This window comes from Canis lupus, chromosome 1 (assembly GCF_048164855.1).
Source record: "Canis lupus baileyi chromosome 1, mCanLup2.hap1, whole genome shotgun sequence".
Classification (NCBI taxonomy): Eukaryota; Metazoa; Chordata; class Mammalia; order Carnivora; family Canidae; genus Canis; species Canis lupus.
The window spans coordinates 18,133,021-18,155,710 of NC_132838.1; the positions used below are offsets into that span (position 1 = coordinate 18,133,021).

The following is a 22,690-nucleotide window of genomic DNA, read 5'->3' on the forward strand; positions in this document are numbered from 1 at the left end:
CCCTTCAAGTAGCAGCATTGTGTTTTAAAAACACAAATTCTATCGTGTTACTTCTCCTGCTTAAGACAGTCAGTGGCTTCTCACTTTAGATCACCCTGATATTCCTCATAGTTCTTAACTCAAAGAATTCTCTTATTTATTTACTGTTGCTCCCCACCGAGGGAGGCAGGACCTTGTGTGTCGGCACTTCGTCATCATGGCCTTAGATCACGGCCTGGCACAAAACAGGTGCTCGCCAAATACTTGTTAAACGAGTATCCCTTAAAATAACCCCGTGACCATAAAAGTAGTTTGACAAAACTTGACCTTGTGAGGGCTTTAAAATCTATTACAACTCTTTGAATTGAAGAAGTACTGCCCCCTGCCTACATTTTTACCTTTGTCAAGTCAGGGCTTACTTTACAAAAGACATGCTTTTTTTTTATCCTGGACTTTATTTTATTTTTTTTATAAATTTATTTTTTATTGGTGTATATTTGCCAACATATAGAATAACATGCAGTGTTCATCCCATCATGTGCCCCCATCAGTGCCCATAACCCAGCCACCCCCACCCCCTGCCCAACTCCCCTCCACCACCCCCTAGTTCGTTTCCCAGAGTTACGAGTCTCTCATGTTCTGTCTCCCTTTCTGACACTTCCCACTCATTTTCTCTCCTTTCCCCTTTATTCCCTTTCACTATTTTTTATATTCCCCAAATGAATGAGACCATATAATGTTTGTCCTTCTCCGATTGGCTTATTTCACTCAGCATAATACCCTCCAGTTCCATTCATGTCAAAGCAAATGGTGGGTATTTGTCATTTCTAATGGCTGAGGAATATTCCATTGTATAAGACATGCTTAATATAGCAAGTTTTATCTATTGTTTCTCCCTCAAAAGGCATTTATTAAGACAAAAGCAACTTTGCAATTGAGAAGATGTTACAGATAACTTTAGTTACCATCTCTTGAAAGCCTAGGTACGTGAAATGCCCTATTAAATTCTCATACCCCTGGAGGACAGAAATTCATGTCACTAATAATGGACACTCAGGGTTCCAACCCAGGCCTGTCTAGCACCAAAGCCTATGCACAATCTTTTACTGCAGGTCAGCCGCCCTACCTCACCTGTGTGTAAGGGATGGAAATAGGAAATTGTATAAAACCACACATTTCTTCTAAGGCACAGGATCAATTCCACTAAAGGAAAGATCATAATCTTAGAATAGCTCTTTAACTTAGTTTCAGGTTTGCAAATGTAGACCTAGCACTGCATTTGGAAGAAAGCTTAGTTATTTCACTAACAGGTTGAAAAGAATATGGAGTTCCTTCCTTCCTTCCTCCCTCCCTCCCTCCCTCCCTCCCTCCCTTCCTTTCTTATAGGCACACAGTGAGAGAGACAGGCAGAGACACAGGCAGAGGAAGAAGCAGGCTCCGTGCACCGGGAGCCTGACGTGGGATTCGATCCCGGGTCTCCAGGATCACGCCCTGGGCCAAAGGCAGGCACTAAACCGCTGCGCCACACAGGGATCCCAGAATATGGAGTTTCAAGGTACAATCTAGGATGGCAGGGGGAGAGGGCAGGTGGAGAGGGAGAAGAGAGGAGCCTACCAAAGTGAGACACAACCTGGGCGAGCCAGAGCAGTGGGACATGCCCAGTGGCAGAGCGGCTCAAAGAACTTTTAAGAAAAAAGAATTCCAATGTGTGATTTTGCATTACTTGCTGGAGGGTGCAGGGATACAGTATTTCTACAGGAGGAATAATGCTCCCCTCTCCTAGCTGGAATTTGACTTCAGAATCTACCATAATAGCCTACATTTTTTTTTTTTAAGATTTTATTTATTTACTCATGAGAGGCACAGAGAGAGAGGCAAAGACACAGGCAGAGAGAGAAGCAGACTCCCTGCAGGGAGCCCGACGTGGGACTCGATCCCGGATCTCTGGGATCATGACCTGAGCCAAAGGCAGATGCTCAACCACTGAGCCACCCAAGTGCTCCTAGCCTAAATCTTTTGATATAATAGTTACATGGAATGTTTAGAATAATCTTCTATTTGCCTTCCATGTCATCTTAAAAATACCTCAATTAAAGATTTTGATTGCCTTTTTTTCAGGTGGTCGGGAAGATGGTGGACATTTAGACTGAACATGCCTACCCAAAGGAGCCAAATCAGCTTTCAAAATAAGAAGAGGGATTGCTGGAGAAACTGGCAAAAAGACACTCCTACGGTACCATCAAAACTTTGGTCTGGGTTTCAAGATGTCCAAGGAGGCCACTGAGGGTCCTATATCAACAAGAAATGCCCCTTTATAGGTAATGTCTTCATCCGAGGGCAGACTGAGTCTGGTGTGGTGATCGGATGAAGACGCAGAGACCACTATCATCCACCGGGCCTTCCTCCACCACATCTGAAAGTACAACCACTCTGAGAAACACCATAAGAACACATCTGTGCACCTGTCCCCCTGCTGCAGGGACGGCCAGATTGGCAATACAGTCACGGTGGGCAGGTGCTGGCCTTTCAGCAAGACTCTGTTTCCATGTGCTCAAAGTCACAAAGACTGTTGGCACCAAGAAGCAATTCCAGAAGTTCTGAGGTTAGACGTCCACCCACACCGCCAAAGAAGATAAAGTTATTTAAAAAATAATTTGGTTGGAACATAACTTGCTGTAAGGAATTCTGTATGGCATGTTAGAATGTACTGGTGATATTTACTATTTTTAACATTGTTGTTCCAAGTAACCCTAATTTTCTACAATTTTTAAAGTCTTGAGAATTGATTTTATTATTGCTTACCATTTTTATTTTATTTCTTTAAAGATTTTATGTATTTCTTCATGAGAGAGGCAGAGACACAGAGGAAGAAGCAGGCTCCTTGCGGGCAGCCCGATGAGGAACTCGATCCCAGGACCGCGGGATCATGACCCAAGCCAAAGGCAGATGCTCAACCACTGAGCCAACCGGCATCTCCCCGCTTACCATTTTAAAAAAAAGATTTTATTTTTTTGAGAGAGAGGGAGCATGAGTGTGTACACATGAGCAGAGAGAGAGGGAGAAGCAGACTTTCTGCTGAGTGCAGAGTGCAAAGGATGTGGGGCTCCATCCCTGGACCCTTGGATCATGAAATGAGCTGCAAGCAGATGCGTAACAGACTGAGTCACCCAGGTGCCCTGCTCACCATTTTTTTATAAGACAACTTTTGGAATTGTCTTACCAAAATAATGATTATTGTCTACTTCGGTAATACCACAGCCAGGTCTATCAGAGCAAAATTCAAAAAAACACACTGAGGATAATGACGTTAAATAATTTGCTATCATTCTCTCTTATGACAGAGGAAGTAAAATACACTTAAAAACTTACCTCTTTATTCATTTTAAACCACTGATACTGTACAAAGGGATGTCCAGTTGCCCGGCAACATAGTTTCACAAACTGTCCAGCCAAGACTGCCTTTGATTCTGGGTTGACAGTGATCTTTATTCCTTTAAAAAAAAAAAAAAAAAAAAAAAAAAAGTTAAATTAAGTCACGGAAGAGAGGTTTTCCTTGTTTATATTTCTGAAACCAAAAAAAAAAGAGTATTTTGGAAATAACCTGTATATTCATCCTAGTTGTAAACTGCCCATTCATATCTCCTTCCCCATCAGATTGTGCATCTGTGAGTTCCAGGCTTTGTAAAAACAAGAGGAAAGAAACTCATCCACAGAAGACTTTGATCTACTGTACTTCCCATAACTGGGGGAGAAAATTGTTTGCCATATTTCTACAATTCTTAGAAATATTTTTTTCATGTTCTAACACCTCTGAAATCAGGATGCACTTTACTTATTTATTTTTTAGATTTTACTTATTTATTTGACAGAGAGATAGAGCATGCGAGCAGAAGCAGGGGGAGGGGCAGAGGGAGAGGGAGAAGCAGGTTCCACGCAGGGCAGGGAGCCCGACACGGGGCTTAATCTCAGGACCCTGGGATCATGATCTGAGCTGAAGGCAGACACTGAACCGACTGAGATCCCCAGGCGCCCCCTAGACGCCCCCCAGAATGCACTTTATAAGAGATGCCTGCTAGACAAGTCATGATGCAGTTCTCAGTGCCACCTCTTCAAATACTTGGTCCTAAATGTTCATACAGCTGGAATTTCAGTTGAGTTAGGTGCACTGTTCTAGGTATTGACTACTGAAAACATCTTCAAAATACATTTAATTTCAATGCTATGATTTAGCTTTTTTTTTTTTTTATGATTTAGCATTAAAATAAAAATTAGGAATGCCTGAGTGGCTCAGTGGTTGAGCGTCTGCCTTTGCCCAGGGCGTGATCCCAGAGTTCCAGGATCGAGTCCCACATGGGGCTCCCCGCATGGAGTCTGCTTCTCCCTCTGCCTGTGTCTCTGCCTCTTTCTCTCTCTCTCTCTCTCTCTCGGTGTCTCTCATGAATAAATAAAATCTAAAAAAAAAAAAAAAACATTCTGTATGCAGAAAGGCATGGAAACAGAACAGCAGGATAAATCTGACACATGTGATACACACATTTCTCATCTGAGAAATGACTACTAGCATCAAAACTTGGACAGCTTTAGGGACACCTGGGTAGCTCAGAGGCTGAGCGCCTGCCTTTGGCCCAGGGCATGCTCCTGGAGACCTGGGATCGAGTCCCACATCAGGCTCCCTGCAGGGAGCCTGCTTCTCCCTCTGCCTGTGTCTCTGCCTCTCTCTGTGTCTCTCATGAATCAATCAATCAATCAATCTTTAAAAAACAAAAAACATGGACATCTTTAAAGAAAATCCTAAATCAATTATGAAATTATTCCCTCACCCCACACCCCCCTCAATTACTCCCTTGGGGAAGCCTGCTGTCCTGTCATGGGGACACTCAGGCAGCCCTGTGGGAGGCCCAAACTGTAAGGGAAGAAACGTGGGACTCCTGCCAAGAGCCATTTAAGTGAAGCACCTGAGAAGAGGACTGTTGAACCCCAGTCAGCCCAGACGGCTGCAGCCCTGCCCCAACAGCTGGGGCCAAAACCAGAGCCCAAAACACCTAGCTAAGCCATTTCCAGGTTCTTAGCCTTAGAATTTTGTGAAGTAATAAACAGTTGTTGTATTAAGTCTTGGGTTTTGGGGTTATTTGTTATGCAACAGATAATGAACACACACAAAAAAACCAAAGTTAGGAAATTTGACATTTGCCAAGCTTACAGCACACAAAACTGGGTTAGTTGGCTTTCAGGAAGGAAGAAGAAAAGGTCATTAAAACTTGCAAAATAGAATTCCCTCCACCTAGTTTATTTTCTTTCCTCATCTATCCTGAATATGGTTAACAGAATCTTCTTCCTCTGTAAGCCACTAATCCAAAGGATCAAAACAAGATTACAATTGAAGAGGAGTTAATCCAAATAAGAGCAATCTTACAGTATATCAAAGATACTAACCTTTCCAGACAAAAATAGCGTATAAGGTAAAACAGGTATGTGAAAACCATTCCAGGAAGATACCAAAATAAATAAATATTTATTGCATACTTACTATATTTGAGGGTCTGAAGAAACCCTAGAAAACCTTTAGTAAAGGTTTTGCCTCTCAAAAAAGAATTTAAAACTTTTGCCAAGGGAGACCTCTCCTATTCATTAATTTTTTATGTGGATGCCAAGTTAGCACAATATGGAAGTAACAGTTCTTCTGAAACCTGTACTCTGTGTTGGTGGCAAAGTACATGTCAAAGACAGAAAAAGGGATAAGCACTCTCACTTTGGCTGGCAAATTCACAGCACTGCCTTTAACATTCCCAATGCCATTCTTTAGCCAGGAGAGACGTACGTCACAACTTCAAGATCAAGAGATTCTGATTTAAAAATTTAATGTGTGATAAGAAAGGAAAAAAAGTTGTAACAACAAAAGAAGAAAACAAATATAAATCTGAAGAATATAGGATTTGTGGCTAAATGGGCTTTCAAAATGTGGATGTTGGGACAACTGGGTGGCTTGGGACAACTGGGTGGCTCAGTAGTTGAGCGCCTGCCTTTGGCTCAGGTCATGATCCCAGGGTCCTGGGATCGAGTTCCACATTGGGCTCCCCGCAGGGAGCCTGCTTCTCCTTCTGCCTGTGTTGTGTCTCTGCCTCTCTCTCTGTCTCTCAAGAATCAGTAAATAAAATCTTAAAAAAAAAAAAAAAAAAAGATTCTCTCTTTCCCTCTGCCCCCACCCCCTCACACACTTTTTCTCTCTAAATAAATAAAATCAAATAAAACAGATTAATCCATGTCACTCCTCTGATTAAAGCCCTTGCCTGACCTATTGTACTTGGAATAAAATGCACACTTCTCATGTAGGTCACAAGGTCCTACATAAACTGGTTTCTCTAACTTCGTCCCTGCCTGTCCTCCTTGCTCCAGCCACACTGGTCCTCTTTTCAGAAGCCAACCTATTTTCTATTTTCTACTTTTCTGCTTACTACTCCTCTGCTGGATTTCCCCTCAAACCCCCCGATGTTTCATGACAGGCTCGTTCTTTCTCATAATCTAGGTCTCTAGCTTCTCTGGGAAACATCTCTAAACCAGCTACCCCCACCCCCACTTCTCACTTACATTCACCCCACTTTCTGGTCTTCACTGCATGAACCATCTGAAATCCCTGTGTTTTCTTGTCTGCCTCACCTACTAAAACAGAAGCTTCATGAGAGCAAGGACCTTGCCTGTCTTGGTCACCAGTTTACCCGACACCCAGAACAGTGCCTGGCACATGGTGACACACTGAGTGTTCCACACGTATTTGTTGACTGACTGTGTTTCATCACTGTAATAAAAATTACTACGTCAGCAGTTTACTGACTGCTTTATATATGCCAGGTGTTTTGATCTTTAACTTTCAAAATAACCATATGAGTTAGATATTCATTAAATTTATGTTACTATGAAGAAAATGAAGTAATTTGCAAAAGGTCACCCAAATGACCTTGAGTAAACTATTTAACCTCTTGGAAACCAATTTTTTTCCCTTGTAAAATGGCAGAACTAGAATACCAATCTAGGTTTTCTTGAGCTTTAAAATCCCCATGCTTTTGTTTTAATCCAGCGAGTGATTTTTTTTCTCCACCTTTATCGAAGTATGCTTGACAAATGAAAGTTGCGTACATTTAGGGTATATCCTGCGATAATTTATTACATATACACATTATGAAGTGATTACCATGGTTGACTTAATTAACACATCTATCACTTCACATTAGCTAGCATTTTCCAGTGATTTTTTTTAAAGATTTTTTTTAAAAAAAGATTTATTTATTTATTCATGATAGACAGCGAGAGAGAGAGAGAGAGAGAGAGAGAGAGGCCAGGAGCCCGACGTGGGACTTGATCCCGGGACTCTAGGATTACATCCTGGGCCAAAGGCAGGCGCTAAACCGCTGAGCCACCCAGGGACCCCCTAAGATTTTATTTTTAAGTAATCCCTATGCTCAACATGGGGCCTCAACTCACAACTGTGAAATCAAGAGTCACACGCCAAGGACGCCCGGGGGGCTCAGTCGGTTAAGTGTCTGCCTTCAGCTCAGGTCATGGTCCCGGGGTCAAGTCATGATCCCAGGGTCTGGGGATCAAGCCTGATGTTAGGCTCCCTGCTCAGTGGGGAGTCTGCTCTGGCCCCTGCCCCTGCTCCAGTGATTCTTTTTTTTTTTTTTTTTTTTTAAAGATTTTATTTATTTGAGAGAGCAAGTGAGAGAAAGGAGCAGGGGGAGAGGCAGAAGCAGCCTCCCTGCAGAGCAGGGAGCCTGATGCGGGCCCAATCCTGGGACTTGGGGATCATGACCTGAGCCAAAGGCAGATACTTAACGGACTGAGCCATCCAGGTGCCCCCCTTTCAGTGATCCTTAACGCACCTCCCATGCTAATCTTCTGCTACAGTGAGCCTCTCTTACTGAAGGGAGAATGTCAGGCAGAGTGCAATGTCTCGTACCATGGCAGTGCTTATAAATGGACCACGGCAAATATTCTCTCCTATTATACAAAGAGACAAGAGACAAGAATGATGGAACTTAAAAGGCTTTCTCCCTAGAGTGTCTTACAAAGAAATGAATGACTTTAATGGACAAAGGATCCATACGGCCAGGATGTCCTAAAAGGTGTCCCTCCTTTGTGTGGGAGACAAGCCTACATGATTTCTAATGTACATTCAAGCTCCGTTTACACCTGCACCATCAATTTCAGTAGCCTAGTCTACAATAAGCCAGCGAATAAATACACGTATTTATTAACTTAATGCTTCAAAGACTGAGAATTGAAAGGCACAATGTGATTCGGAAACCGCCCTTGGTGAGTAGTAAAGACAAGAAGTCACAATACCTCCCATGCCTTCACCACACAAATTTCCTTCCTCCCACGTAGTGTTGTGCGGCAGGGAACCATGGTCAACCTGTAACCGCCCTCGCGGGGCGCCCACTAGTCAGAAGGTGCTGAACAAAGGTAAGGAAAGAAGATGGCACAGGGCTATGGAGGGTGTACCAAGGTACACAAATGAAAGTTCTATTTTAAAGGGTGAATGCACAGTTTCCTGACAAACAAGCCTATTTTCAGATAACATCTGCAAAGAAGTCAAAGAGGTTACTTGGTTTCCTGTAAGCCAGGGAGAATCTGAACTAGGTACGATGGAACATGAGGATCGTGCGTCCAACACACACCTGTGCTGATCACAGATTCATGATACCGAACAGTAAGATTAAAAACCCTGCTGGAATTCCAAAGCAGATAAATTAGGGTCGTTCTTGACTTGACAGAAGGATTCACTACAGCTCCCCATTAAGTTAGCCTCTCTCAGGATGTATTTAAATATTGAGGTAATTTACAAACAGCTGTTCCAGAAACAGATCCACTGTATACACGATGGCACATCTGTCTTCAGAGGCTGCGAACCAAACATTTCTCTCCATCAGCTTCTATCTAAAACTCTTTCATAGTTATTCTGAAAATGTCTAAGTTTTCATTGAAAAGTGCCTCATACTGTCCCAGAATAAATACCATTTCTCTTTCTCCAATAATTTCCCTGCAACACAACCAAAGCATGTCCACGTATGACCCTCCTACAAGGCAGTTGACATTTGCCCCTTGTCTACACCTATCTCATTATACCCCGCCTGCTCCCACATTGCCCAGGGACCTGAAGAGCTCCACAGAGACGTTCCTTCGGACCTCATCACTCCCTTCCCCTCTCTCTTCCTCCTCCTTTTGTCATTGCTCCCATCAATACCACCATTGCTTCTTCCACTTCTTGATATTTTCCTTTCAGTAATTTCTGTCACTCGCACAATCAAAAAAATCCCTTATAAATGAGATCTAGGATGAGGACTTTAAAAAAAAAAAGATTTTTAAAATTTATTCATGAGACCCACACAGAGAGAGGCAGAGACACAGGCAGAGGGAGAAGCAGAGTCCCTGCGGGGAACCCGATGAGGGACTCGATCCTAGGACCCTGGATCATGACCTGAGTCAAAGGCAGAAGCTCAACCGTTGAGTCACCCAGGTGCCCTTGGTATGAGTACTTTTTAATTTGGCAAGGACAAGAGAACTGCAGTCCATAGGTCAAAGAGGCAACTGGAGGAATAATTCATCACCAAGCTTCTGGAATGACCCAGCAATCTCTTAGCATGATGGAAATGCCACTGAGTTCAGGTTGGGGTCAGCAGACTTGGGCTCTAATCTGCTTTTGTCAATAACTCTGACTCTGGCTAAATGATAAACGCTGGAAATCTCATTTTCCACACAAATGTTTGCTCACTTTGAAAATTTAAATGTTCATAATAGCAGAGCTCTTGTTCCTTCACAGAACTGTAAAGATAAGATGGTTCTGAACTCAAGGTATTTTGGAAATTAAAGAATAATATTCAACAATCTTGGCTCCTGCCCCCCCTTTTTTTTTAAGATTTTATTTATTCATTTGAGAGAGAGTGAGAAAGAAAAAGATAGAGTATGAGAGGGGAAAGGCAGAAGCAGATTCCTCGCTGAGCAGGAGCCAGACATGGGGCTCCATCCCAGGAGTCTGGGATCATGACGTGAGCCGAAGGCAGATGCTTAACTGACGGAGCCCCCCAGGTGCCCCTTGGCTCCTTTGTTAAAGACAAAAAAGATGTGGGGCAAGTGCAAAAATGCCACTTGAGGAGTGGCAGATGAGGAGACCCTGGCCAGAGTCTTCTCGTATGTCTGGAGAATGAAGTATTTTTTTGTTTGTTTTCAGTTAAATCTTTATTTTTCTTTTTAAAATTTAAATTCAATTTGCCAACATATGGTATAACACCCAGTGCTCATCCCATCAATTGCCCATCACCAGTACCCCATCCCCCCACCCAGTCAACTACCTTTTATTTATTTTTATTTAAAGATTTTATTCATTTATTCATGAGAGACACAGAGAGAGAGAGAGGCAGAGACACAGGCAGGGTCACATCTTGGGCCGAAGGCGGTGCTAAACCACTGAGCCACCTGGGCTGCCCGTGATCTAACTTTTATATAAAGAAGGAAACAAAATGAAACATCACAGAACTGGAGTTGGAACCTTGGGATTCATCTAACGAAACCCATATATAAAATGTTAATTCTAACTATCCCCTACTGTCTGGCCTCTGCTTAACTAATTTGGGGCCAGGGCATTACTTCCTTGGCAGCAGTTGTGTGATCTGCATAATTACATAACTGATGGAGCCTATAATCTACACTCAAAATGTTTTCACTTAAAAAAACAACAGGAAACAGGAACATCTTGAACTGCACATCGAGGCTCAACGACATTTGCAAAGGACAGAGATGCCAATGTCAGTTGCTTTGGGATCAGAATTTTTGATGCTTTAACGAGAAAATAAAGGTCTAAAAATCATTGTGGACTTCTGGTTCAAGCCATTTCAGCACACTCACTAACGCTCCCACTTCCCTCCAATTCCCACAGAGATGATCAAAAGAATAAAATAGGGAAGCCATCAGTGCTGAGAAATGGGCATGGACAGCATCCACACGCAAAAACTATAGGTGATTTCTGTAACATAAAGTACAGGCCAGATATACTGAGGATAGGGAGCAGCGAGCCATCCATGTGCTATGAAAAAGCCCAATTAGAAAGAAAGTAGAAGAGAGGAAACCTCAATCTACGGGGTTCCTTCAGAAAATATATTGTGTTAGAGCCCATGGAGAGCAAGAATTTAAGGGTGAGTTACACTTGGCTTAGAGTCCATCCTAAGTGAGGGACCTCTGAGGCTGGTTCCTAATCAAGGGAATCGTTCTAGTTAGAGACAGGGGGATGCTGCCCCCACTATTCTTGGGCTACCAAAACAAATACACAAGAGAAACTCAGTTTCTCAGAAAAACAGAGAAACTCCTTATTACAGCCATCTCCAATGGCTCTCTCTGTAATTCGCTGCTGGCTTGTAAAAAATCAAAATATAAAATATTGTCAAAAATTTTAGGCAGATCATTACACATAAATAAACACAGGACTCAATTTCAGTAAAGCCCAGTGTCACTCGTGGGAAACAGAAAACGTGGAAGCCCGAGATCTTAGGCCAGTGATCCCACCACAACCAATGAGATGGGAAGCCTCTGTGGTTGCCTAGAGGCAACTCCACACAGCATCACTTCATGCAGCTCCTACAACTCTACCAAGTACAGAAGACTTACTCTCATTTTATAGACTTGGCAACCAACAGTAATTAGTGTACTTACTGAAAAAAGATAATGAGATATAGAAGTTATATTTACTTCCTGGAGAGGTTTCCTAAGTTTTCAGAGACCCTGCTTCTATGAAGTGTGAGAACTTAGTAGCTGAGTGCCCCAACTGGCAGATTTCAATGGTCACAATTCCTGGGTAACAGTCCAGGGAGTGGGGATATAAAAGTTAACAAATGTCACCTTATTAAGATTGGTGACAGACAATGATTTCATCTAGAAGGGCTGCATTAACAGTGGTTACTCCTACCCCATACCTCTTGGTATGAAGAGGCTAAGGAACAGATGTCAAGCATCCAAAACAACATGTAACTCAAACGAGGCATTTACAGAAGACCTATTATATCATCTACATTAGGCCTCGGGAAGCAGAGGAGGATCTTAAGAGTCTAAGTTTCCTGACTTATAATCTAGGGTCCTTTCCATTTGTAGCGGACTCTTAAGTTACCTCCTCAGCATATTATGCTGGCCCACTTTCGTTTGGTAATCCACGTAGTTTCTGGAAAGCTGACTCAACCCAACTTCTCTCCTGGGTCTAAGCCAGCAAATGGGCACATTCCATCTCCTTCGCCACAGTGACAGTTGTAGGGACAAGCATGTCATTGAAATTAGTTAGCAAGAGTGAATCTTTTTTTTTTTTAATTTTTTTTAAATTTATTTATGATAGTCCCAGAGAGAGAGAGAGAGAGAGAGAGAGAGAGAGAGAGGCAGAGACACAGGCAGAGGGAGAAGCAGGCTCCATGCACCGGGAGCCCGATGTGGGATTCGATCCCGGGTCTCCAGGATCGTGCCCTGGGCCAAAGGCAGACGCCAAACCGCTGCGCCACCCAGGGATCCCAGCAAGAGTGAATCTTATTATGATTTTTGCTGGAACAAAGATGAATGCAAGGAACAGTCAGGAGAGCTCTTGCAACTATGTAGAAAGTCACTCTTGGAAGGAAGCCAAAAACAAGAAAGGAGGGGCAAAGATGAAAACAAACCAATTCTTTGAAAACAGGGCTGTCCTCAGCCTCTCTTGAAGCCCAACCTGCTTCAAGACTTTTCAGTTAGAAGATTCCGGAACCCCAGAACTGACAAAGATCTAAATTATAATTTTAGGTTCCCCATGTTAACTTCAAAACATTATCACAAATAAGCCGGTTATGTAATAAAAACTGCATACATCAAAACCATGTAAAATAGAGAGCATGAGTCCTTAGACCATGGACCTCTCAATCTTGACTGGTTTCTCTGCTTCTAGTGGAACCTATAATGGTGAACCAAACCCCTGAGAGAGAAGGTCTGCGGTGCTGGTGCCATCAAGTGACTTAGATCACATGGTTTCTCCTGCCTGACACTGCTGCAGCAGACCAACTTTATCTGTCATTGTGGAGACAAGGGGCTGTTTCCTATTCCTCACACCTGACCCTGGAAGTGAAAAATCTCTCAATATTGGTATGATCAGAAGAAAAATCACGGTTGAATCAATCAACATTTCAAAAGCATCATGTTGGTGAAATACTTAAACAATAAACATTTATTATATATGCTTTATCTCATTTGTCTACATATTAATATATACTTATTTTTTTGGCTGCATTTTTTTCTTCTTTCTTTTCTTTTCTTTCTTTGATTCTTTGTTTTCTTTCTTTTTCTTTCTCTCTTTCAAAGTAAACTCTACCCCCAACGTGGAGCTCAAACTCACAACTCTAAAATCAAGAATCACAGGCTCTACTGACTGAGCCTTGGCTACACTATTTCAACACGAGTTATAGAAATCTTACCCGTAGAGGCACCTGGGTGGCTCAGTAGGGTAAGCATCTGCCTTCAGCTCAGGTCATGATCTCAGGGTCCTGGGATCGAGCTCCACATCACTGCTCGGCAGGGAATCTGCTTCTCCTTCTCCCTCTGCCCCTCCCCCACTTCATGCTCTCTATTTTGCTTTCTTTCTCTCAAATAAATAAAAATCTCTAGAAACAAAAAAGAAATCTTACCCCTAAATAATACTTTTTTTAAGTAGGCTTCACGCCCAACGTGGGGCTTGAACTCACGACCCTGAGGTGAGAGTTGCATGCTCTACCAGCTGTGCCAGCCAGGTGCTCCATCCCCTAAATACTTTAGCATGCATCTCCTTGGAATAAAGACATTCTTCTATAGAGCTACAATACCATTATCATATGATAATTCCCTAATATCTAATACACTTGTTAAATCCAAATGGTTTTACAAGTCCCCAAAATATCATCTATAGTTGATGCTTTTGAACCACAACCCAATAAATATTTATGCATTATACTTGTTTTTCATGTGTTCTTTAGTCTCAACCTGGAAGGAAAAAATGTTTATATTTTCCAAAAATATTTAATACAATTCATTGTCAAATGAGAGATCTTCCTCTACGTTTGTCTACACAAACTCCTGGAGAACAGACCCAAGAGAAGAACCTACCTGGGGGGCTAAGAAGCAGAAGAACCTCCGTGTGCTCCATAGCCTGCAGGAAGTCACTCAGTTCTGTGACCGTACAACCTTTCTCACCCATCAGCTTCAGTAAACATAAGCTTGGACTTCCTTCAGGCTCCAAGACCTTAAGAGAACACTGCTCCAAGTCCAGACAACTGCAAACAACAGATTTAATTCAAGTCAACAGGATTCTCCAACATGATATGCCTGCTACATGTCTGGTATGAACTTCTGTAGGGATAAACTGTAAGTCACCGGTGCAGTTATTTACGTTATGAATGCTCCTGTCCTTTCCTTCTTCTGCCATCATAGAGGATTCCTCTTTATGCCCTTCTCCAACTCAGCTCCTGTGACTACTAAATTAGAAAATGAGAGAAATCTTGAAACAGGATAGAAGTTTGGCTCTGATGTCAATAAAAATTTTTATCTAATTTGGGAATACTGATTAGAAAGACCAGATACCTTTCTCTACTCATTCTTCTGCCTTTATAAAGTATAATATGACCCAAGAAAGAGGCATTTTGAAAAATGAAAAAACTTAATATACAGTATTTTGTATTAGCAAAGTAGTGTGCTTACATATATATTCAATATGATTAAAGATAAGGAACAGTGTTTGTTCTGCATGATATCATTTTTATTAGTAAGAATACATATTTGCTCTTATATGTACAGAGTTAACTTTGACAAGATAGCCAAGAAGCCAGTAGTAGTAATTCTCCTACAGAGGAGAGCCAGGGCAGCTGGAGGATTCACTTTTTACTATAAACTCTTGTGTACTGTCAAATTTTTCTTACTATGTGTCCTCATTTTTTTCAACAGTTTTTAAGACTAGCAGTACTACTAACATTCAAAGTACTTCTAAGCATCTAGAAATACCTTAATACAGGGGCAAGACAAAATCTGGTCTGTGGGTCAAACCCACCCAGCCACCTGATCTTGTAAACACAGCCTCACTCGTTCACATACATATTTACAGTGGTGGATGGCTGCTTTCCGTTGTAACAGCAGAGGTGAGCAGTTGGTCCACAAAGCTGAAACACATGGACTATTTAGCTCTTTGTAGAAAAAGTTTGCTGACCTCTGTCCCAAAGAACCTACTCTCTGTCTCACTGTCCTTTTGTTAAAACTATTCTTTTAACTATCACTAATTTTTATTTTATTAATTTTTATTTAAATTTAATCTGAGCTAACACATAGTACATCATTAGTTTCAGATGTGGTTTTCAATAATTCATCAGTTGCGTATAATACCCAGTGTTCATCACATCACGTACTACCACTATTTAACATACATATACCATTTCCTTTTCAATGTCATTGTGCTCAGTAGGCATATACAAGGTTAGAAAGCCAGGTTAAGGTCAGACAACAGAAAGTCATAAATAACAGGACAAGAAGTATGGACTTCAACCATTTCATAGGAAGAGAAAGCGTAAGTATGAAACATTCAAGAGAAGAAAAACAAGAAAGTTAAACCAAACAATCAAAACAACAAAAAAAACCCCCAAAATCTTCCCAAAGAGACATAACCAACAACAAAGGCCAAAGCCTTTAGATAATCTCCATGACATACTGCAGAATTCGTACCTCACACACCTTTGCAGCGACCTCTCCCTTTCCTGCCAATTTAAATTATAGTCCAATATATAAACTGTAGAGTCTCTGTGGAGTTCACCCAGACCACACAAGTCCCCCAAACACACGTCAGAGTTGCCTCATGGTGCTTATCTTACATATTAAAGGTTGGCAAATTTCAGTAAAGTACCAGAGGGAAAATATTTTAGGTTTTATGGGCCATACAGTCTAGCGCATGTTTTTCTTTCCTGGCTTTTGTTTTGTCTTACAATTTTTTAAATATAAAAATCAATCTTAGCTCATAAACTGCAAAAACAGGCAGTAGCCCAAATCTGGCTCAGGGACTGTTGTTTGCAGACCTCTGTTCTCTATGTCTCAATTAACACAATTTTGCTTTAAAACTGTGTGCTTTTCTTTCATAGGCATGTCTTCTCTACCTAACCAGATCGTAGTACTCCTAGAAAACAGAAACCCCATATTTTAAACCCCTCAATACCTAAAATCTGCCTTGCCCACATTCATTATTTGTATCTGAATGATTATGGAGTGAATTTCAATCATAATTAAAAAGGCTGGACGACTAGATGGAAGGAGTCAGATACAACAGTATCACAGCTGTGCCAGATGCATGGTGAGCAAGTTTTTATATGACTTGGAATTTTTTTTTTGTTTAAGAGAGAGAGAGAGAGAGTGCGCACAGGTGCACAGGTGTGCCCATGCATGCAGGGGGTGGTAGGGTAGGGGGAGAGAGGGATAGAGAGAGAATTGTAAGTAAGTAGACTCCATGCCCAGTGTAGAACCCAACACAGGGCCCAATCTCATGACCCTGAGATCAAGAGCTGAGTCAAAATCAAGAGTTGGACATTTAACCAACTGAGCCACCCAGGTGCTCCTGAATATTCTTAATCCACATTCATTTTGATCAGTTTTATTAAAAGGCTACCATAGCATTTATATTAATGGTCACTCAAAGTTTTAAATTCTGTGGTGAAGTTGGTAATCTCATAACTTTAGGAAAAAAATGTATTCAACCAAAATAATTTCAATCCCAGATCATCTATCTCATAGGATTATTAGAATTAAATTAGATAATCCATGCTAGAAGTACTTAGAACAGTGACTGGCAAAAAACGAGCATTCAATAAAAGGGAGTTCTTGGGGGATCCCTGGTGGCTCAGCGGTTTGGTGCCTGCCTTCGGCCAAGAGCGTGACCCTGGAATCCCGGGATCAAGTCCCGCATCGGGCTCCCTGCATGGAGCCTGCTTCTCCCTCTGCCTGTGTTTCTGCCTCTCTCTCTCTCTCATGAATAAATAAATAAAATCTTAAAAAAAAAAGGGAGTTCTTATTATGCAGTAGAAATATGAGATATTAAAAGAGCATTAATTTCCTAATTATGCTGATTTCTGAAACTGTTTTAGGTTTTCCTTAAAACTGTTTTTAAGTAGTTACTAGTTTGGTAATCCCGATCATGTTGTTCAAGGCCTCTTGTCTCTAAATTCACTAGGTTTTCCTTTCTAAGTGTCTCAGATTTATGTGTATATTCAATACCCTATTTTTGTTAAATGTGACTCATCATTACATAGGTCAACTGTTCCCAAAATCTGGACTGTAGACTAGTGGCAGCATAATCTGAAGTCCACGGTAAAATGATAAAAATAAGGACTATAATGACCGCCTTTTACTTCAAGATGGTCTTTCCTATATTTTTAGTGTTAAAGTGTCCTTTCTTTTATGGAATAATGGTGACTATGATGACAGCAACAATGAAAGCTGGGGATGGATGCCTGCTGGTCCTCTATTCTGTAAAATTTCCTTTCATTAGTTCCTGTAACACCCTGGTCAAGAAACCAGTATTAGAGACAATAGAAGGATTACTATTCTTTTAAATAATTAGAATTAAGATCTATAAAAACAAGGATGCTGTATGATATATATATATATATATTTTATGATTCAGAAAGGTAGTCAGAATCTGGTACATAAAATTCAGAAGCCATCTCATCAAATGCAGCCAAGTGATGCTTTGATGTTTATACTGATACAGAAGAAAGAGAAAAACAGTTTGACTTCTTTCTTCCAAATGAAGAAAGAGGCCAAGCTGAAGTAGACAAAAATTTCCAATACAAGAGGCACGGGAGAAAAACAAGATTCTGTATCTCCTTTCCTTTTTTACTGACTTTCCGCATGGGCCCTGGCTTTCAGCTAAGATGATGCCTCTACATACCCAGACCGTTTCTTTCCTTTTTTAGTTACATTCCTGTAAGACTATACTTTGAAGTGGTTTCTATCAGCCCTAATTTGGAATTTCTCATTTAAGTTGAAAGACTATTACCGAAACAAACGGGTTTTGCTTTTAAGAAAAAGTTATTTATCTTCACTATAAAAAAATATATACCCAAATAAAACACATCATGCATCCCTTAGGGTACAAATCATGACCCCGCTTTCAGGTTCTTTTGCTTCTCTTCTTGGAACATTTACTCTTTGAAATCTCTATTCATTAACTCAGCAACTACTCATTAGTCATCTAAAATAGGCCAACCATTTTTTCTAGGTTCTTTAGGATACTGTAGCAAACAAGACAAAATTCTCTATCAGCCTGGATTTTACTACTACATATATATATACACACACACATGCACTGGCAGGCAAAGAGAGAGGTGTGTGTGTGTGTGTCCATCCAATGGTCATAAGTGCTCTGGAGCAAAAAAAGGCAAAGCAGGGGAATAAGTAATGCTGGAGTGGACGTACTGGGTGTTTTTAAATAATGTGATCACTTAAGACCTCATTGAAGGAGGTGACTTGTGAGCAAACACTTGAAGGGGTAAAGGAGGGAGTCAGTTCACCTGTGGAGACTATCTCAGATGGAGGAAACAGCAAGTACAAAGACCCTCCCGTGTTCAAGTCAAAAGCGAGAAAGCAAGTGTGCAGAGAGCAAAGAAAGGAAGACAACAGCGTCCAAGAGATAGGTGGTTAGCTAACTGGTGTTTTTATCCTGAAACAGAAAAGCAGTTAAGGGGTTTTGAGCAGAAGAAGGGGAAGACTCGACTGAACCTTTTAAAAGTAGTAATAATTCTCACTGCCATGCTGAGAACAGCCTGGGGGCAGGGGCAAAGTGGGAGAAGGCAGGCGGCTCCTGGAATGATCCAGGTGAGAGAGGCTGGACTCCGGATGCACAGGAGGTACAGCAGACGAGGGTCGCTGATAACACGGATGTGCTGTGTAAAAGCGGAGTCGGGGCTGATGGTGAAGTTTTGGGCCTGAGCGATCGGAGGGGTGCAGTCGCTATTTCCCGAGATAAAGAAAACTGCATGAGAAAGAGGGCTGTGGAGGAAGATGTGCTAAGTTTTGGAGGTGATACGCTTAACGAATCCAGGGGGTTCAAAGCAAAGATAGGAACCGAGTAATCCACCCTGAGACTTAAGGATACACCAAGAAGGGGACTGGGTGAGGACGTGTAGGCGGAGACACAAGGCCTGAACCCTACAGCACTCCAAATTTCTGACACTGAAGAGACAGGAGAAATTTGTTTCAGCTTTTCACAGGTTCTCAGGCTTATAACTGTGTGAGGGCAGAAATCTGCAGCTGAAGACGCCTTCTGTGCAGCAGGTGCGCTGTGATGGGTCTCCTTGGCCCGCATCCCACAGCCCCCTTCCAAGCTCTCTGCATGGAGTCCAGGCAGCAGGAGAGCCTCCTGAAAGTTCTGGCACCTCCCGGGCTCCGAGGTCCCACACCAGCACACAGTTTACGTAGCTTGGCCAAGACACTCGGAACCTGCATCTAGCTGCACTGACAGCAAAGGCTGTTCAGTAGCAGGGTGGTTAGGAGTGGAATTAGGGCTGAGGTTGTAATTAGGGCATTTCCGTGTGCACACGGTCGTGGGAAACTAAAGCGTAAACCTGGATGGACTCTGAGTCACCCAGAATCATATGAAGACATTTATTCCTAATCCGTGAGAGACCATTCAGGATGGGCTCTTGTGGTTGATTCAGTAAATTCTCATCTATTTGAGGAAACATGTATAGAGTCAGAAAAAAAGTGGAAAGAAACAACAGGCAACCTGTGAAGACCTTAGGGAAAAAGTCCACATCCTTATGGGAACTGTGGTCCACTTGGACCGTCACACTTTAATTCCTCGATCTCACACTAGAGAAAAATATCTTTGGGATTTTCTGCTATCATAGATGCTCTTCTAGCACCAGTATGAAATTACTCTGAAATAGCTTTTTTTTTGGTTTTACATAGAGAAAGCGTCCCCAGCTTACCTTGCTCCTCAGATGTCACTCTCCAGCCCCTTAGTTTCCTTCTGTTATGCCAACTTAATTCTGATTTTGTTAAGTATATGACTTTAATGTTCTCCTATTTCCCAGCCTGCAGGGGTGCCCCCACTCCCACCATCACTCACCTATTCTGAACTAATCTTCACCAACCTGGAAGTCTGGTGAAATCCCATCTATTTCTTTCTTTCTTTCTTTCTTTTCCCTATCCGTTTCTTTTCAGACCTCCCACCCTGGAATTTGCCGGGTTCTAGGAATATATGCACTTTGTTGCCTGTCACCCCTTGCGAGGCTGCTGCCCTTCTCTCCATTCTACCTTCATCAGAGATGTGGCCTCAGACTTTTCTATTAGTTTGCCAAACGAACCATTCTGTAGCCTTTGGGAAAACCCAACTGGAGGCTTGGGGAGGAACACTGAGTGTGTGATGTCAGGTATCCATCACTTTCTGATTCCATCAGCCAAGCTTCTTCAGCCGCAGGGCCTTCCTTTCTTTTCTTTCCTCCACTGCCAAATTAGGAGTCCTCATTCCCAGGCCCTCCTCAGCAGAGTCCAGAGCCTTCTCTAACTAGCATACGAATCACAAACTAACCAATCCCAGATCTGATGATCTGATCTCCAAAGAAGAAAACACTTTTCTGTTGTTAAGTCTAGAAATTCAGAAACCTATGGACCTAATGTAATAGTATTTTGGATTTTTCTTTGCACAACCACCTCTCCCTAAAAGAAGCATGTTTTTTGTTTTCTTTTTTTTTCCCCCGGAAAAGAAAATTGTGCCATCTGTCCGCTCAACTTTGTGAGTTTACCACTTCTTAATTCCAACCTCACATGTGGCCAAAGAACCCTAAATCATCATGACCCCAGTTTAACCCCAAACTCTGAAACTCGAGGTTGTTGTGAGGGTTAAAGTAGATAACACATGGAGATGCTTAGTGCGTTAGTATACTCTAAGTGTTCAATAAATGATAACCTATTGTTATCATTACATCCCACACAGCGTTTTGGACATGTTATTTGTGAATGCCCCAGAATAACAGTTCATTACTAGGTAGGCCCTTGTGAATAGGAATAAAATATTTGTCATCTTTTTATCCTCTGGAACTTCCAGCTCATAATAGGCCCTGAAAACAAACATAACTGTGAATGAATGACTCCCCTTTCCAAAGTATTTACTCCAAAGTGCCTAAGACAGGTTCCACGCATAGAACACAGAATCTTCACTGATGCCTCCTGTTCTCAAGGAGTTCATCAAAAGCGTAGAAATAATCACAGTACAAGCCAAGGTTTAGTCACATAAGGAGTTACAAGAACTTCTCAGGGATTCCCAGGCAGACCAAAATCCCAACAACGGTATAGAGGAGCGGTTCAAAGTGTGGTCTGGGCATCTCTCGTGCAGTTCCTGGGACCCTGGCACCGCAAGGTCAAAACGGTCTTTCACAGGAACACTGAGATGCTATTTACCGTTTTCATCTACCTTCGGAGGAAACGTACACTTTGGAGCATCCGGCGTCACAGGGCCCGGGATACAGCGCGGCCCACTGAAGGCAGCAACACGGAACAGGGACCCGACGTGCAAGGGACCTTCCCAACCTAAAGCAATGCCTCTTGTCTAACTACTTTTTGCCTGTTTTGGAAAAGCCTCTTTTTCCAAAAAAGAAGAACACGTCACTTCTGTGAACATGTAACGGATTACTCTTTTTTAAAAAGTCAGCATACCTAACGCTTCGTGTTCGGTGTCCACCCCGGGTATGCGGGCGGCAGCCGGAACGCGCGGGCAGCCCCCTCCGGGGTCCTCGGTACTTGCCGGGTGTAAACCAGCCCCGACACCCCACGGCGGCAGCTCCGGGCCCGGGAAGAGGCCCGCCGTGCTGCGTCCAGCCCCGTCCCTCGGGCCCGCGAGGAGGGGCCCCGGGAGGTCGGTCTGATGGAGGGAGGCGGCGAGTCCCAGGTTCGGCCTTTCCCCCCACGGCGTCTCCCGCGGGCCCTGCAGGCGACCCGGCCCGCCCGCCTCCCCGCCCCCGCCGCCCCCGCCGCCCCGCGCCCCGCCCTCACCTGAGCCGGAGGCGCCCCCGGCTCCCCGCCACCTCGGCCAGCCTCCTCCAGCCCCGGCCCTCGGGCGCTCGGTCCAGGCTCCCGCCGAGCCTCCGCAGCAGCGGCTCCGGAAGGCGGTTGAGGGTCGCGCCGCCCGGCGCGGGGAGCGGCGGCCCCGAGGGCGCGGCCGGGGGCGGCTGCGAGCCCGGGGGCGGCGGGGCCTGCGGGGCCTGCGGGGCCTGCGGGGCCTGCGGGGCCTGCGGGGCCTGCGGCGGGGCCTGCAGCAGCTCCCCGCACAGCGACCCCGCGAGCGCCGCGCCTCCCGCCGGCCGCATCGCCGGCCTCGGCTCCGCCGCGCCTTCCGCTCGCCCCCTCGCTCGCCCCGGCGCCGCGGAGGCAGGGGCGGAAGGACGAGCCCAGCCGCGCCGCACCGCTCTCCGAGGAGGAAGCTCCGCCGCCCGCCCGCCCCGCCGACACAGCTTTGCCGGGGCCGCCGGCCGCTGCGCCCCGCCCCGCCTGCTGCGCCGGGGGCGGGGGCCGGGATGGGGCGGGGCGGGGCCTGGGATGGGGCGGGGCGGGGCCTGGGCGGGGCGGGGCCGCCCCCCTGTGCGCGCGGCTGCGGGAACCTGGTGCTGCGTCAAGGGGGCGTGGCCGGGGCGGGGCCTGGGCTGGGGCGGGGCCGGCCCCC

General features: G+C 43.8%; 1 protein-coding gene and 1 pseudogene across 1 annotated transcript in view; one reads left to right on the forward strand and one right to left on the reverse strand.

The window, feature by feature from the left end:
• The window catches only part of MALT1 (MALT1 paracaspase), a 60,914-nt gene extending 38,577 nt beyond the window's left edge, over window positions 1-22,337 (reverse strand). The window contains exons 1-3 of the mRNA XM_072773865.1: window positions 22,024-22,337; window positions 14,107-14,273; window positions 3,349-3,470 (exon numbers count right to left, since the gene is read on the reverse strand). Coding sequence (XP_072629966.1) covers window positions 3,349-3,470; window positions 14,107-14,273; window positions 22,024-22,337 — 603 coding nt within the window. The remainder of the gene's footprint in view (window positions 1-3,348; window positions 3,471-14,106; window positions 14,274-22,023) is intronic.
• On the forward strand, window positions 2,110-2,686 carry LOC140631087 (small ribosomal subunit protein uS17-like; annotated as a pseudogene).
• Window positions 22,338-22,690: the final 353 nt, after the last annotated feature.